At 41.5% G+C, this 13,661-nt stretch overlaps 1 protein-coding gene across 5 annotated transcripts in view; it reads right to left on the reverse strand.

Moving 5' to 3' along the window:
* Positions 1-13,661, reverse strand: part of CFAP44 (cilia and flagella associated protein 44) — a 115,336-nt gene that overhangs the window by 5,713 nt on the left and 95,962 nt on the right. For all 5 annotated transcript variants that reach the window (XR_011463975.1, XM_070369334.1, XM_070369338.1 and 2 more), the window contains 6 exons: positions 10,661-10,771; positions 9,394-9,524; positions 7,911-8,027; positions 6,821-7,022; positions 2,341-2,501; positions 320-454 (listed from right to left, as the gene is read on the reverse strand). Coding sequence is in view for 4 of the 5 variants with exons in the window: in XM_070369334.1 (XP_070225435.1) it covers positions 320-454; positions 2,341-2,501; positions 6,821-7,022; positions 7,911-8,027; positions 9,394-9,524; positions 10,661-10,771 (857 nt within the window). In the remaining variant the exon portion in view is untranslated. The remainder of the gene's footprint in view (positions 1-319; positions 455-2,340; positions 2,502-6,820; positions 7,023-7,910; positions 8,028-9,393; positions 9,525-10,660; positions 10,772-13,661) is intronic.

The raw sequence follows: 13,661 nt of genomic DNA on the forward strand, positions 1-13,661 counted from the left end.
AACCAGTCTGTTGTTCCATGTCCAGTTCTAACTGTTGCTTCCTGACCTGCATATAGGTTTCTCAAGAGGCAGGTCAGGTGGTCTGGTATTCCCATCTCTTTCAGAATTTTCCACAGTTTCTTGTGATCCACACAGTCAAAGGCTTTGGCATAGTCAATAATGTAAACAGCATCAACTCAGTGTCCTCAAAGACCCAGGTGGGCCAAAACCCATTCAAGATCAAGGTTCATTTAAAAGCCAGCACTTAGTGTTCTTATGAATAGCTCCCTTTACAGAACATCCCTAATTCTGACCAAGGGTCTAAAGAAAAGGAACATACCTGCTGGTTCTGTAGAGTATTCAGTCTCGCATCAAGCTGCTGCTTTTCAATACACAAATCATTCATCTGATGAAGTTTTTTGGTGTGTTCTTTTGTCTTCATCATCAATTCCCATCGAACCTGAGCAATCTTTTCCTACCAGGGCAGGAAGATGTAAAATGGATTTGGTGAATGAGAGAGGAAACAAAAACAAATGTCCAGATTTGATCAAAACCATCAGGCAAATGGAGTGATATGCACATGAACGTGAAAGTCTTAGTAACTCAGTGGTGTCCACTCTTTGCAACACGATGGACTGTAGCCCACCAGGCTCCTCCGTCCATGGAAACCTCCAGACAAGAATACCGGAGTGGGCTGCCATTCCCTTCTCCAGGGGATCAAACCTGGGTCTACTGCGTTGCAGGCAGATTCTTTACTGTCTGAGCCACCAGGGAAGCCCAGAAGTTTTTCTTGACAAACTAGACTTTAAATTCTACAAGGGCCAAGAGCATGCTTATTGTACTCACCCCGTCACATACAGTAACTGCTACTGCTAAGTTGCTCAGTCGCGTCCAACTCGTTGCGACCCCATGGACTGTAGCCTACCAGGCTCCTCTGTCCATGGGATTTCTCCAGGCAAGAATACTGGAGTGGGTAGCCATTCCCTTTTCCAGGAGAATTTTCCCAACCCAGGTCCTCCCACATTGCAGGCAGATTCTTTACCATCTGAGCCACCAGGGAAGCCCTATGCACATGGGGATATATAGTAAGCCAGTAATATAATCAGAAGCAGGTGCATCGGGGGTGGTTTGATTAGAGAAAAAAAAGAATGAAAGTAGGCAAAAATAAGGTGGAGATACGTATCACTCCACTTCTGAGGAAGGACATTAGTATGCTGACTGAGTGCTCGTGTTCATTAATTAAAAGGGAGAATGATTGTTTAACCAGAAACTTTCCTATACCACGTTTCCCCCCAGTGTTGGCCCAGAATCCTCAAGGTGACCAGCTTCAATGGCCATACGTCTGCCAGTGGCTTTCCTTTGTTACCCTATTGCTCCAACAAATTATTTTAGATTGCACATATTATCTCCAGCACTACCCTCATAGGAACCAGTCCCACTGACACCAGCGCTGGAGTAATTTGTTTCTCCACAGTACAGTGACAAATCTTAGATAAGAAAAGATACACTGGGAACCTCTCCTCCTTCCCTATCTGCTGTTAAGTCAGAAAACTAGAGAAGCCGTGTGATTGGTGAGCTTATAAAATCTTTGTAAAAGCCCCTCTCTTTGAATCAGGCTGTCACTGGAATCCTGCCTCATCTCATGGCTCCAGGAACAGTGCAGGCATTTAACATTTAAGACCCTACCAGCTAAATGGTATATACCTTGTTATAAAATCTATTACTTCAAGATGCTTTTCTAATTTCCAGAATGCAAACGACATGCAAAACCTATATAGAATTATATAAGGAGGATCCTCAGAGCATTACCAGGTGCTACTAGTGGTAAAGAACCCACCTGCCAATGCAGGAGACATAAGAGAGTTTGATCCCTGGGTTGGGAAGATTCCCCTGTAGGAGGGCTTGGCAACCCAGTCCAGTATTCTTGCCTGGAGAATCCCATGGACAGAGAAGCCTGATGGGCTACAGTCCATGGGGTCACAGACACACAGACACGACTGAAGTGACTTACCAGGCACAGAGTACAGCAGTTCACGTCTAACACTTAGAGCATTTACACGTTAATGTGGACCTCAGAGTGGAATCTCTCCTTCATGCCATGCTGCCCTTATATTTACATGAATCCTGTACCCCAGACTCCAGTGCTGGTGCTTTCATCCCAAGATAGACCAGTACCTCCAATTAAGTGAATGATGAGGAAGCAGAGACAGACTTAAGACCATGGGGGAACTCAGTGGGGCTCACAGGGGCCTGTGAGATGCTCTAGCTGTACAGATGTAGAGATGCTCTGCAGGGACCGCCTGACTGCTCACCAGGAGTTCTCACCTCTGCCCAGGGGGTCACCTGCCCTCTCATCCTTACCTCCCACATTTTCATTTCCTTTACATTCGATAGCTCCTTTCGAAGCTTTTTGATCTTTAGTTCTTCAAGCGTTGTATTCACAGAAAGTGTTTGAAGGGCTTCTAGATTGATCACGCGGCCAAACTTGCTAATCATTAGTTGACTGACTGTTTCTTCCATTTCTAAAAGAAGACAACCACTGTCAGGCTGTTCAGAAGCCCCCACTGTTATTAAACGAACAATACCATTCTAAGGAACAGCTTTTGCAAGATGATGGTAAGAGACCTTATGTTACCAGTTGGGTTTTCCTCCGCGACACTGCACCTACTGCTTGCCTCACTTAGGATGCACATTCCTGCACTGGCTTTTCATCAGCTTCAAGTTCCTGGGTGAAACAGACTCACCTTTCTCAGGTGGTTTACACGCTCCGGTCTGCCCCTGCTCAGACTGTTCATGGGCTCCAACGGGTTATAAAGCCTTTGGGTTTTAATTTTCTACTACTGATCTCTGTAACATCTTGTGCTAAGACTAAAATAGGTACTGAACAGCAGTTTCCACCTCCGAGTAAAAACACTAAACTCCTGGCAGTGGCTCACAGGGTCCTACCTGCCCTGCCCCTGTTAGCTCTCACACCTCTCTCATTTACTCCAGACACCTTCTTACTTCTCAAACATTCCAGGCTCACTTGGGTATTCTCATAAGGAATCCTCTGGAATTACCTTGCCTGGAATTCTCTTCCCAGTATAGCCACGTGGCTGGTCCCACACAGCCCATTTTCTGAAAACAAGCTGTGAGACTGTGATAGACTCATTTCCCGTACACTCATTTCTGAAGGTGTAACCAAGTGTGACCAGAGAAGGTGATGGCACCCCACTCCAGTACTCTTGCCTGGAAAATCCCATGGATGGAGGAGCCTGGTGGGCTGCAGTCCATGGGGTCGCTGAGGTTCGAACACGACTGAGCGACTTCCCTTTCACTTTTCACTTTCATGCATTGGAGAAGGAAATGGCAACCCACTCCAGTGTTCTTGCCTGGAGAATCCCAGGGACGGGGGAGCCTGGTGGGCTGCCATCTATGGGGTCGCACAGAGTCGGACACAACTGAAGCGACTTAGCAACAGCAGCAACCAAGTGTAACTTGTCCTCTAACCATTAGGGAGAACCACGTCTTAGCAAGTATATCACATTTACAGAGAACTCCTCCTTAGCCTCCTACAGGCCTCAGCACTCTTTCCCATTCCTTTTAATTTTTTCTTCTGAACAGTTCTCTCCATCTAACATGCAACGTTTTCCTTTTGTGTTATTGTCTTTCCTCAACATGGGAATGCTGGAAACCCTGGATAAAATTCCATTTGTGGGATTTTAAGAAAGTATAACCTTGTAACAAAATTTTCTTTGACCAGAATCCCCTAAGTGAATTCTGAAGGCCCTAACAGATAACAAGATGATGCAACTCAGTAACTGGGCAGGAATGTGTATTCAGGTATAATCGTTACCACGACTGAATGATAATGGCATAATTGGCGTGACTGCCATTTGCACAATCCAGGAAGGGTTATTCATTTCTATGTGAGTGGCACCTCCATGTACTTGCATCATGTGGTGGCCATGATAATTAGTGATGGAAATGAAATAGTGATTGGATTATTTGCTCTAGTGTATCTAGCCTGTGGCTGCCTACTTGGCCCCCTCAGTAAGAACCTTGACTCCCCCAGCTAGCCCATATATCAGGGTGCCCTCTCCCAAGGCAGCCTCATGTACTAGGACATGGACTCTGGTCTTTGCCCTTCCCACAGCTAGTATTCCCTGGGGACAGAAAGCCTTCCGGAACACCCCCTGCTCCCCATCTCCCTCCCCATGGCTTCAAGCTGTGCTCTTCTTGAAAAGGAGAGAACTTGCCTTCCCACCTCATGTTCTAAACTCTCCTCCTCTTCCCCATTGGGTCTGGGATGGAGGAAGGCACCAGTGAGCGACTGTGGTGTTTCTCATCACTGTTAAGCCTTTGTTCTCTGAGTTATAGGAAAGGAACCCACTCCTAGTTTCACCTTCAGAATTAGAAGATCAGTCTTTAACCAGACCCACAACTTGCTTTCAGAAAACAAACCAGGGGTGGCGGAAGAACTGAAAACCACTGAATAAAACTTCTACTACACAGAACCTTTTTTTTTTTTTTTTAAATTTCAACCAACATTCCAAAAATATGAATACTTCATTTCATCTTCACACATTTTCCCAAACTGAGAGGTTACTCAAATGGAAACAAGTTTCTCTCATTTTCATGCTAGTTTGTTCCCTTGGTTTGACAAATAGTATTTCCAAATATAAACAACATTCACAAGCTACAGAAGCCAAAGGAATGTAAAGTACGAGAGAAACACTGGGGCCGCGAGGTTTACACCTGAGAAAACTCTGTGTCTCAAATGTTATTCAAATATAGAGTCCTTACACGTATTTTAAAATTTTATAAGCCAGCCACCCATGAGAGTAGAACCACCATCTCCCTGAAGACTGACCTCTACAAATTCAAGCAACTTGGACTGATTGACAACTATATTCCTCCCTTTTTCCTTTCCAAATTTTCTTTTAAAAAAATATTTAACTGTGGCAAAATTCACATAACAAAATGTACCATTTTAATATTTTAAAAGTGTACACTTCTGGGGCTTCCCTTGCTGTCTAGTACTTATGATTCCATGCTCCCAGTGCACGGTTCAAACCCTGGTCGGGGAACTAAGAGTCCACATGCCATGTGATGTGGCCAAAAAAAGAAGTGTACAGTTCTGGGGCATTAAGGTAGATGCTATTATACCACTCGTAATTTTATTGTTATTAAAGTTGGAATACTTCATCACTTACATATATGTTCCATGTCTTTACTCCATACATCTTATACTGCTGCTGCTAAGTTGCTTCAGTCATGTCTGACTCTGTGCGACCCCATAGACGGCAGCCCACCAGGCTCCCCCATCCCTGGGATTCTCCAGGCAAGAACAGTGGAGTGGGTTGCCATTTCCTTCTCCAATGCATGAAAGTGAAAAGTGAAAGTGAAGTCACTCAGTTGTGTCCAACTCTTAGCGACTGCATGGACTGCAGCCCACCAGGCTCCTCCGTCCACGGGATTTTCCAGGCAAGAGTACTGGAGTGGGGTGCCATTGCCTTCTCCGACATCTTATACTATATACCTCAATTCCAGGTGAACTAAGAACATAAAAGTAAGGAACACTACTAACAGAGGAAACAACAGAAAAATATGACCTCAAATAGGAAAGGATTTAAGACATACACATACACTGCGCTGTACACACAATGCGCAAACTATAAACAGGTTGATAAATTAATTACATTAAAATTTTAAATGTCTGTATCCCAAAAAGATACACCTAATAAAAAGGCAAGATACATACTAGAAAAGATTCAAAGTACATGTAATAGATAAAGACAGAATATAGAGGGGGAAAAAAAACTCCCTACAATCAATAAGAAAAATAAAAAACAGAAGTAAAAAAATGGGCAAGGTGTATAGCAGGCAAGTTTCATATGAGAACACAAATGGCAAATAAGTGTATGTGAAGACATTCAACCTCAAGGAACTAGAGCAACAAAAAGCACAGTGAAATACAATTTTAACATATACCAGGTTGACAGATATGTGAAAGTCTGACATTACTAAGTGTTGATGAGACTATGGAACCTAGGCAATTCCCACCCTCCCAGGTGGCGAGGCAAACAGTAGGAAGAGAAAACAGTGCAACCAGTTTGGAGGACAACTTGACAACACCCGGGCGAGCAGAAAATGCACACACACCCCGTGTCACCCACAGTCTCCACTCCTGGGGACCCACCTCCTCCCACACATGCACAGGGAGACATGTGCAAGAAGGTTCACTGAAACATTGTCTGTAATCATGAAAAATTACAAGTACCCTAAATATCCATCAACAGGAGGCCAAAGAAAAACTCTTATAGTCCAATGGCATACTGTAGTAGCAGTTAAAATGGCTAATTATCTGTAGCATTACAGATTACTCTCAAAAAATGGGTTAATAAAGTGAGTTGCAAATTACACCCAAAACATGCAAAGACACTTCATATAGTGTGTGTGAATACATCTATATGTGTATGTACCTGCCTCATGGTTGATCCTGGGGAAGCAGAGAGCAGAATGATACTAGAAAGAGAAAGGCCATCAATTATATCTTCAGTGCTTTATTTCTTAAGCTTGGTAGTGGGTATTTTTTAATATTTTTCTACATTTTATTAAACATAAAACCTTTAAAAATTGTGAGAAATTGTTTCTATGACAAAAGATTTATCCTTTTTAAAATAGAGTAACTTTTTGATAGCATCAGGAGAGAGAGTAAGTAGAAAGAGGGGAAGGTGTTATTTCTGTTCAGCGGTTTGGATCTGTGACAACCTACTGTTTTCAGAGCTGGAAATGACCACTTGACATTCCCTCTGTAATCAATAAATATTACTAGGTAAGCCGTGGGCTTACTACTTACTCTGTATCGTTTTGGCCATCTCTCTCTTTTCTCGGATAAGCTGCTTACGCCTCTCCCGGCATTCTTTGTTAAGTTTTTGCTGCTTGGAATTTTCCTCATGGAGCTGGACAATTCGTTCTTGCAGTCGTCCCAAGGAGCGGTTGGAAAAGACCAAAGCTCCAGAAAGATCACTCGGTATTTCTCCAAATAGCACATACTCTATCTACAAAAGCATGACAAAACTGGTATCAAATAGATAAAAACCAAATTAATTGTAAAGTCATAGAAAAGGATGTGCTTCTTTTCCTGTCCCTTGTTAGGTCATGACCTTTGGTCTCCTAACTCTCACCACTGAGGAAGGTAAAAGCAGGAAGCTGCTTTCAAAAAGAAGTCACATTACATCCCTGTGGGACAGCAAATCTTTCCAAAATGACCACGCTGGATATCTACTGCCTAAGGATGGAACAGACATTTCAGGGCTGGAATATTTGGCAAACTGCTACAGACAGTGAATCCAGTTTGGGTCAGGTTAAACAAGATATATGTAAGGCTGATCCTCCTCGGTTTTTCTTCTCAAATACAGCTTTCTTTCTTTACCTGACAAAATATATCACAAGGGGCTTTTGCTGATACGATCTCTGCATTTTAATGTAAGTTGTAATTCAAGTGGGATATAGAGATGAACCAAGAAAAGGGAAAAAAGTATTTTCCTTTTATCTTAACCTCCCTCATTAACAATAATAGGGAAGATCATTCTTGCACCATTAATCCACGTCTATTTAAAGAAGGTGTGAAAAGTGACATGTGTCCAAGAGACAAGATTTCAACCTCCAAGCCATTCCTTTAAGTCATAGGCTCCTCATTGCTTCAGATTTGAAGTGATTCAACTTTCAAAGTCATAATGACCACCAGGAAATATACATGTTTTGATATTATGCTTTTATAATAATCTCAGAAGAGGTAGAACCACTGGGGTGTCATTCTGCAAGTAGATGTCTCAGACAAGGACTGCCTTTCTCCCCACCAGTGTCCCATGAATCTTTCTCTGGAAAAGTCTGAGGGTGATGGCTCTTCTGCTCAGAGAGGGTGGGGCAACCTCCAGCCCCATCACCTGGTGGAGCTTCAACGGGATCACAACCAGCAGTTCATTCAGCCGCTGCTGCTTCTCACGTTGATAAGCCTCCAGGGCCTCCTCTGCTGCGTTCAGATTAGTTGCCACAATTTTTACCTGTAGAAAGCCCCAAGTGCGAGATGTTAACAGGATTCGGTGAATATATACCCAAGGTGATAAATGAAACCACTGGGGAGGAACAAAAAATATGAGCTGGATCTGCCTTGTTGGGCTGGATTAAACAGATAATCCCAGACTGCTCCCCAGAAGTGTGTATTATTCTCTTTCTGCTAAGTCATGAGCCACACCACTTTTTCACTTGTTCCTATGACCCCAGAGTTGTAGAGATTTTGTGAATGAAAACGCAGAGGACGTGTTCCCATCTCCCTTTTATTTTCTGCAGGAAAATCATCTCTCAGCCTCTAGTATCTCTGTAAGGATGGTTCAAATCTCATTTGGTCATAAAGACGTCGATAAATTAGCGAAGAAAGCCCTTTATGGTAATGAAATTACTAACTACAGTATTTTTAAAGTACATGCCTCATCTCCTAAAATACTTGAAAGCTTTCCAAGCCATTTCCCTTTTGCAAGCGGAGAAGCAGCCTACCAAAAACATTTCTGAATATGAATCAAGTGATGCTGCTCTAGGAAAGAGTACCTAAGAGGGAAACTGAGTAGATATGGCAGAAAAAATCTATACAACTGTACCGGAAGTTTAGCTTAGTGGACTCCCAAAGGAATGCATACACCTCAGAATGTCAAAGTGTTCTACTGGGGTCCAGAAAGAAAATAGAGTTTCCTTTTTTTTTTAATTTTTATCTTATTCTTTTTATTCTCTGTTTTTGTAAATGTTTCATGCTATGCTATGCTATGCTAAGTCACTTCAGTCGTGGCCAACTCTGTGCGACTCCATAGATGGCAGCCCAGCAGGCTCCCCCGTCCCTGGGATTCTCCAGGCAAGAACACTGGAGTGGGTTGCCATTTCCTTCTCCAATGCATGAAAGTGAAAAGTGAAAGCGAAGTCGCTCAGTCGTGTCCAACTCTTAGCGACCCCATGGACTGCAGCCTACCAGGCTCCTTCATCCATGGGATTTTCCAGGCAAGAGTACTAGAGTGGGGTGCCATTGCCTTCTCCGAAATGTTTCATAACACATGAAATATAATTAGTACAATAGTTTATGGGTATAATATCTAAATAAATATACATTTACTGTGGGAATATGTGCTCCACAATTTTTTTTTTAATTTCCAGAAGTATATAATCAAAAAAGTTTCGGGGCCAATGATTTAGAAAAAGTTCCAATCATCAAAGGGGCAACGGCCCTCAAAGACGTCTGTAAATGGATGCAACATGGGATATGTCTCTCTTCTAACAATAAGCCTTAACTCATGCCATTGCTATGAAATAGCAGTATTATAGCTAGAAGGAGGTGTAGCATGTTGGGAGACGATAAACAGACCTGAAAAAGGCAGAATAACGTACTTTTTTGGACAGTGTATCGTGTTCTTTTTTGAGGTTATCGATCATTTTTTTTTCCTCAACTAAAGCCTCTTCAATGTCCAGCCTTTTCTCTCGAAGTTGAAGGGCCAGTTCAAAGAGACCCATATCACAATCTGAAAAGACAGTCAAAATGAAAAAGCAGCTCCATTTGTTAGAGAATATAGTAATAAGTGTGGACTTTGGGGCTTCAGAATTAATGTCCACCTGCTCCAATAAGGTTTCACTACACTTAGGGCTCCAGGTAGAAATTATAATGGTATTAATAATCATGATAGAGACTTTCCTGCCAGTCCAGTGGCTAAGACTCTGAACTCTCAATTCAGGGGACTTGGGTTCAATCCCTGGTCAGGGAACTAGATTCTGCATGCTGGAACGAAGATCAAAGACCCCAGTGCTGCAACTGAGACCCAGCGTAGCTAATATTTAAAAAAAAAGAATAATAATCATGATAGTGGCTGTGATGTTAGTACTGATGTTCTGCCTGCAATGCAGGAGATTCCAGTTCAATTCCTGTGTCGGGAAGATCCCCAGAGAGAGGACAGGCTACCCACTCCAGTATTCTTGGGCTTCCTTTGTGGCTCAGCTGGTAAAGAATCCACCTGCAATGCAGGAGACCTGGGTTCGATCCCTGGGCTGGGAAGATCCCCTGGAGAAGGGAAAGGCTACCGACTCCAGTATTCAGGCCTGGAGAACTCCATGAACTGTATAGTCCATGGGGTTGCAGAGTCAGACATGACTGACTGACTTTCACTCACATAAGAATCTTAAGACTGTAAGAATATTTCAGACTGGTTTCACCAGTGAAAACAGTGAATATAAATTGCCAAGAATCTCTAGGAGACATAAAAATTGCCCTTAAAAAACAGGTTTGAAATATGAAAATTTAATGGTTTGGCAAAAAGGGAGAGTTTTATAAAAATACACATATGTAGTTTTAAATACACACATGTACATACACATATATAAATTTTCTGTTTCTCGGTAAAATGAAACTCTGCATAATTTATGACTGAATCAACTATAGATTGTCTGCAGATTATTTAATTTGGTACTCATAAATAGCAGCCTCAAGAAATAGGAAGTAAATTATCTAGAGAGTCCCCAAAAGTATTAGACTATACTTCATGCTTATTATACCATCCTTTCCTTAAATATTATGAAACAATTGAGAAACCAAAAAAGAGGGCCTTTTTGGTATTATCATCCATAGTCAAACGTCACAAAGAATGCACGGTTTTATCCAACTTACTTGTCGGGCAGATAGAATCATCAAAAACCTCATCTTCAGATCCAGATTCATCCTCATCACTCTCCAAGCTGGATTCTTCTTCACTTGATTCTTCACTTTCCTCCTCTTCATCTAAGGAGAGAGAAAAATACTGTTAATAAGCAGAGAAGTTCCTGTGTTAAGATAAGTCCCAGATTTTAAAAATAAATCATTTTCAATGAATTAGTTACTAGGAAAACAAGGGGTAAATAAGGAAATTACTCAATATTTTTAGAAGAATTTAAAATAGTTAAGGACACAGGGACCGCAAACTCAAGTGCCTGCAGAAGGTTATGCAATTAATTTCGGTGCATTGAGTCAGAGCGGGGTGAGACCGAGCTGCTTGTGCTGTGATCTACCTAATGCACCCTTGGTTATACAGCATAGTGCTCTGAAAACAGAGAGGATTTTCGTAACTTCTCTGAACTAAGTAATACTAGTTATAATCTTTACTTAACCTACTTAGTGTGAATAGTCATGTCTTACTGTGGAAGTATTAATATTAAACGTTTGATTTAGAGATTCTGCACCAAACCCTGTTGGGGTTGTTAGTTGACAAAGGCTCTCCTTTAACCAAACTTGAGTCAGGCTCCTCTGAGTCCTCTGTCTGGTCCTTGGCCCACGCTCTGTCCTTGGCCCATTTAGTCGAGTTTTAGCAAGAGTCCTGTTGAGTTAATTTAGTAAAATTCACTACCCTTAATATCCGGTTAAATTCCTTTTCCCTTAGCCTTAATATCTTATCACTCTGGCCTGCCTTCAACAAAAATCCTGTTATGTCAGTTTAGCAAAGAATTACCCTACCTCTCAGTAATTTTCCATTAACTAACCCCAATCTTACTCCTTGGCTATAAGTCTCCATTTGCCTTGTATTCAGAGTTGAGCTGATCTCTCTCTTACTATAAACTCCCATGATAGTGGTCCCCTGAATAAAGTCTGCCTTATTGTTCATTAACAAGTGTCATGAATGATTATTTCTTTAACACTATCATATCATGTTGAATATGTTTTATAAAATATAAAATTTTTGAACACTAAAATATATCTGTTCCCAAGAATTTTAGATAAGGATTGTATGCCTCTTCCACTCAACTCTACTCCATTTTCTTTCAAAACACTTTGAGTCCATGTATGAACAATTAATGGTTTCTATTTTATGGAACATCAAAAAATATAAAGATAAGTGGACCTCATACTCACTAGAAAACTTCTTAAATTAAGATGTCTCCTAAAATTAGTGATCTGTACCACCTTATGAAATAAATCAATGTTTATAATTAGGCTTTAAAATTCTTACATAGATGTCTGCTTTCAGGAAGATGAAGTAGATCTACTTCCCCTACTCTTCCCACTAAATACAGCTAAAACCCCTGGACATTAAATATAAAACAAACACAAGAAAACTCTGAGAAGTGGAAAGGAGAAGGCAGATCTACTATGCACTTTGAATCCTGAGGAACAACACTGTGGTGATTTCCTTGGATTTTCTTTTTGCCATATATATCTCTGAGGTGAAGAAGACTGAGTCAGTCTAACCTGAAACACCAACAGGTAGGGACACAGGAAGACCCAATCAGAACCTGCTCTCTCCAGCCAAATGACCAAAAAGAGGCAGATTAGCAACACAGAAAACTTGAAGAAACACCGCACAAAAATACCATGGTCCCACTCACACCCACATTGGCAAAGGCCTAATGGAGCCTAGACAAGCCAAAACATTTCACATAAAACAGTACCATGTACATTATTTGCAAGTGCTCACAGAATATACCCTTGCCAAGCTGTAATGAGGCACCCCACCATTCCAACTAGGATGGTGTCAGAAAACGTCAAGTAAAGAGTCAAGATATTTATTCTTTCTGAGGGTAACCAGTCCCCTTACCCACCAACCACCAAGATGTCTGTGGCGATCACAGTCTGGACCTTCATTCTCAGAGGGCAGCAATAAGGTTCTCTTCACCCTCCCTGCAGAGGTGGTGTCAGAAGAGGCCTGGTGGGGAGTCAGGACTTCTACCATTGCCCAAAGGTGCCAAGGCCTTCCCCACCATGTTGTCAGTAGAGACTCTGTGAGGAACTAGCCCTCCCTTCTGCACACAGAAGGAACAAGGAGATCTCCCTTCCTTCCATGACAGTAAAATGTGAGTACCTCCACCTGGCAATAAGGAGGAGGCACCCATTCCTTCCTCTGGCAAAACAGTGTTAGAGAAAGCCAAGTAAACCAGAAGATTTAAGTAGGATACAGAGTCTAATACATAATAGGAAAGTTTCCAGGTTTTAGCTGAAAGTCATACCAAGAACCAGAAAGATCTCTAACTGAATGAAAAAAGACAATCAATACATGTTAACACCAAGATGACAGAAATAGAATTATCTGATGAAGTATTTTAAACATGCAGGATAAAAATGCTTCAGTGAGCAATGATGAACACACTTGAAGCAAAGATATAAAATAGTCTGAGGCTTTTTATTTATTTATATAAGGAAAAAGTAAATGGAAACTTTAGAACTGAAAAATACAATAATGAAAACTAAGGGATGGGGTCAACAGTAGAATAGAAGGGACAGAAAAATGAATCCATGAACTTGAAGATAGAAAAATAGGAATTAGTCAATCTGAACCATAAAAAGAAAACCAACTGAAACAAACAAAACCCAAACCCCAGAGCCTCAGGGGCCAATGGGCTCATAATGAAAAGTCTAACAGTCATGGCATCAGAGTGCCATGAAGGAGTCAGGAAAGAGGAGGTCTTTAAAAGGACTTGAAGAAATAATGGCTGAAAACTTCTCAAATTGGGCAAGTACATAAACCTACAGATTAAAGAACTTGAATGTATTCCAAAGAGGATAATTCCAAAATCGACACTAAATCACATAACAGTCAAACTTCTGAAAACTAAAGAGAAAAAATACTGAAGGCAAAGAAAGAAAAGTGATTCTTCACCTACAGAGGATAAGCAATTTGAATATCAGAGGGTTTCTCACCAGA

The sequence above is a fragment of the Bos mutus genome, chromosome 1 (assembly GCF_027580195.1).
Source record: "Bos mutus isolate GX-2022 chromosome 1, NWIPB_WYAK_1.1, whole genome shotgun sequence".
Taxonomy (NCBI): Eukaryota; Metazoa; Chordata; class Mammalia; order Artiodactyla; family Bovidae; genus Bos; species Bos mutus.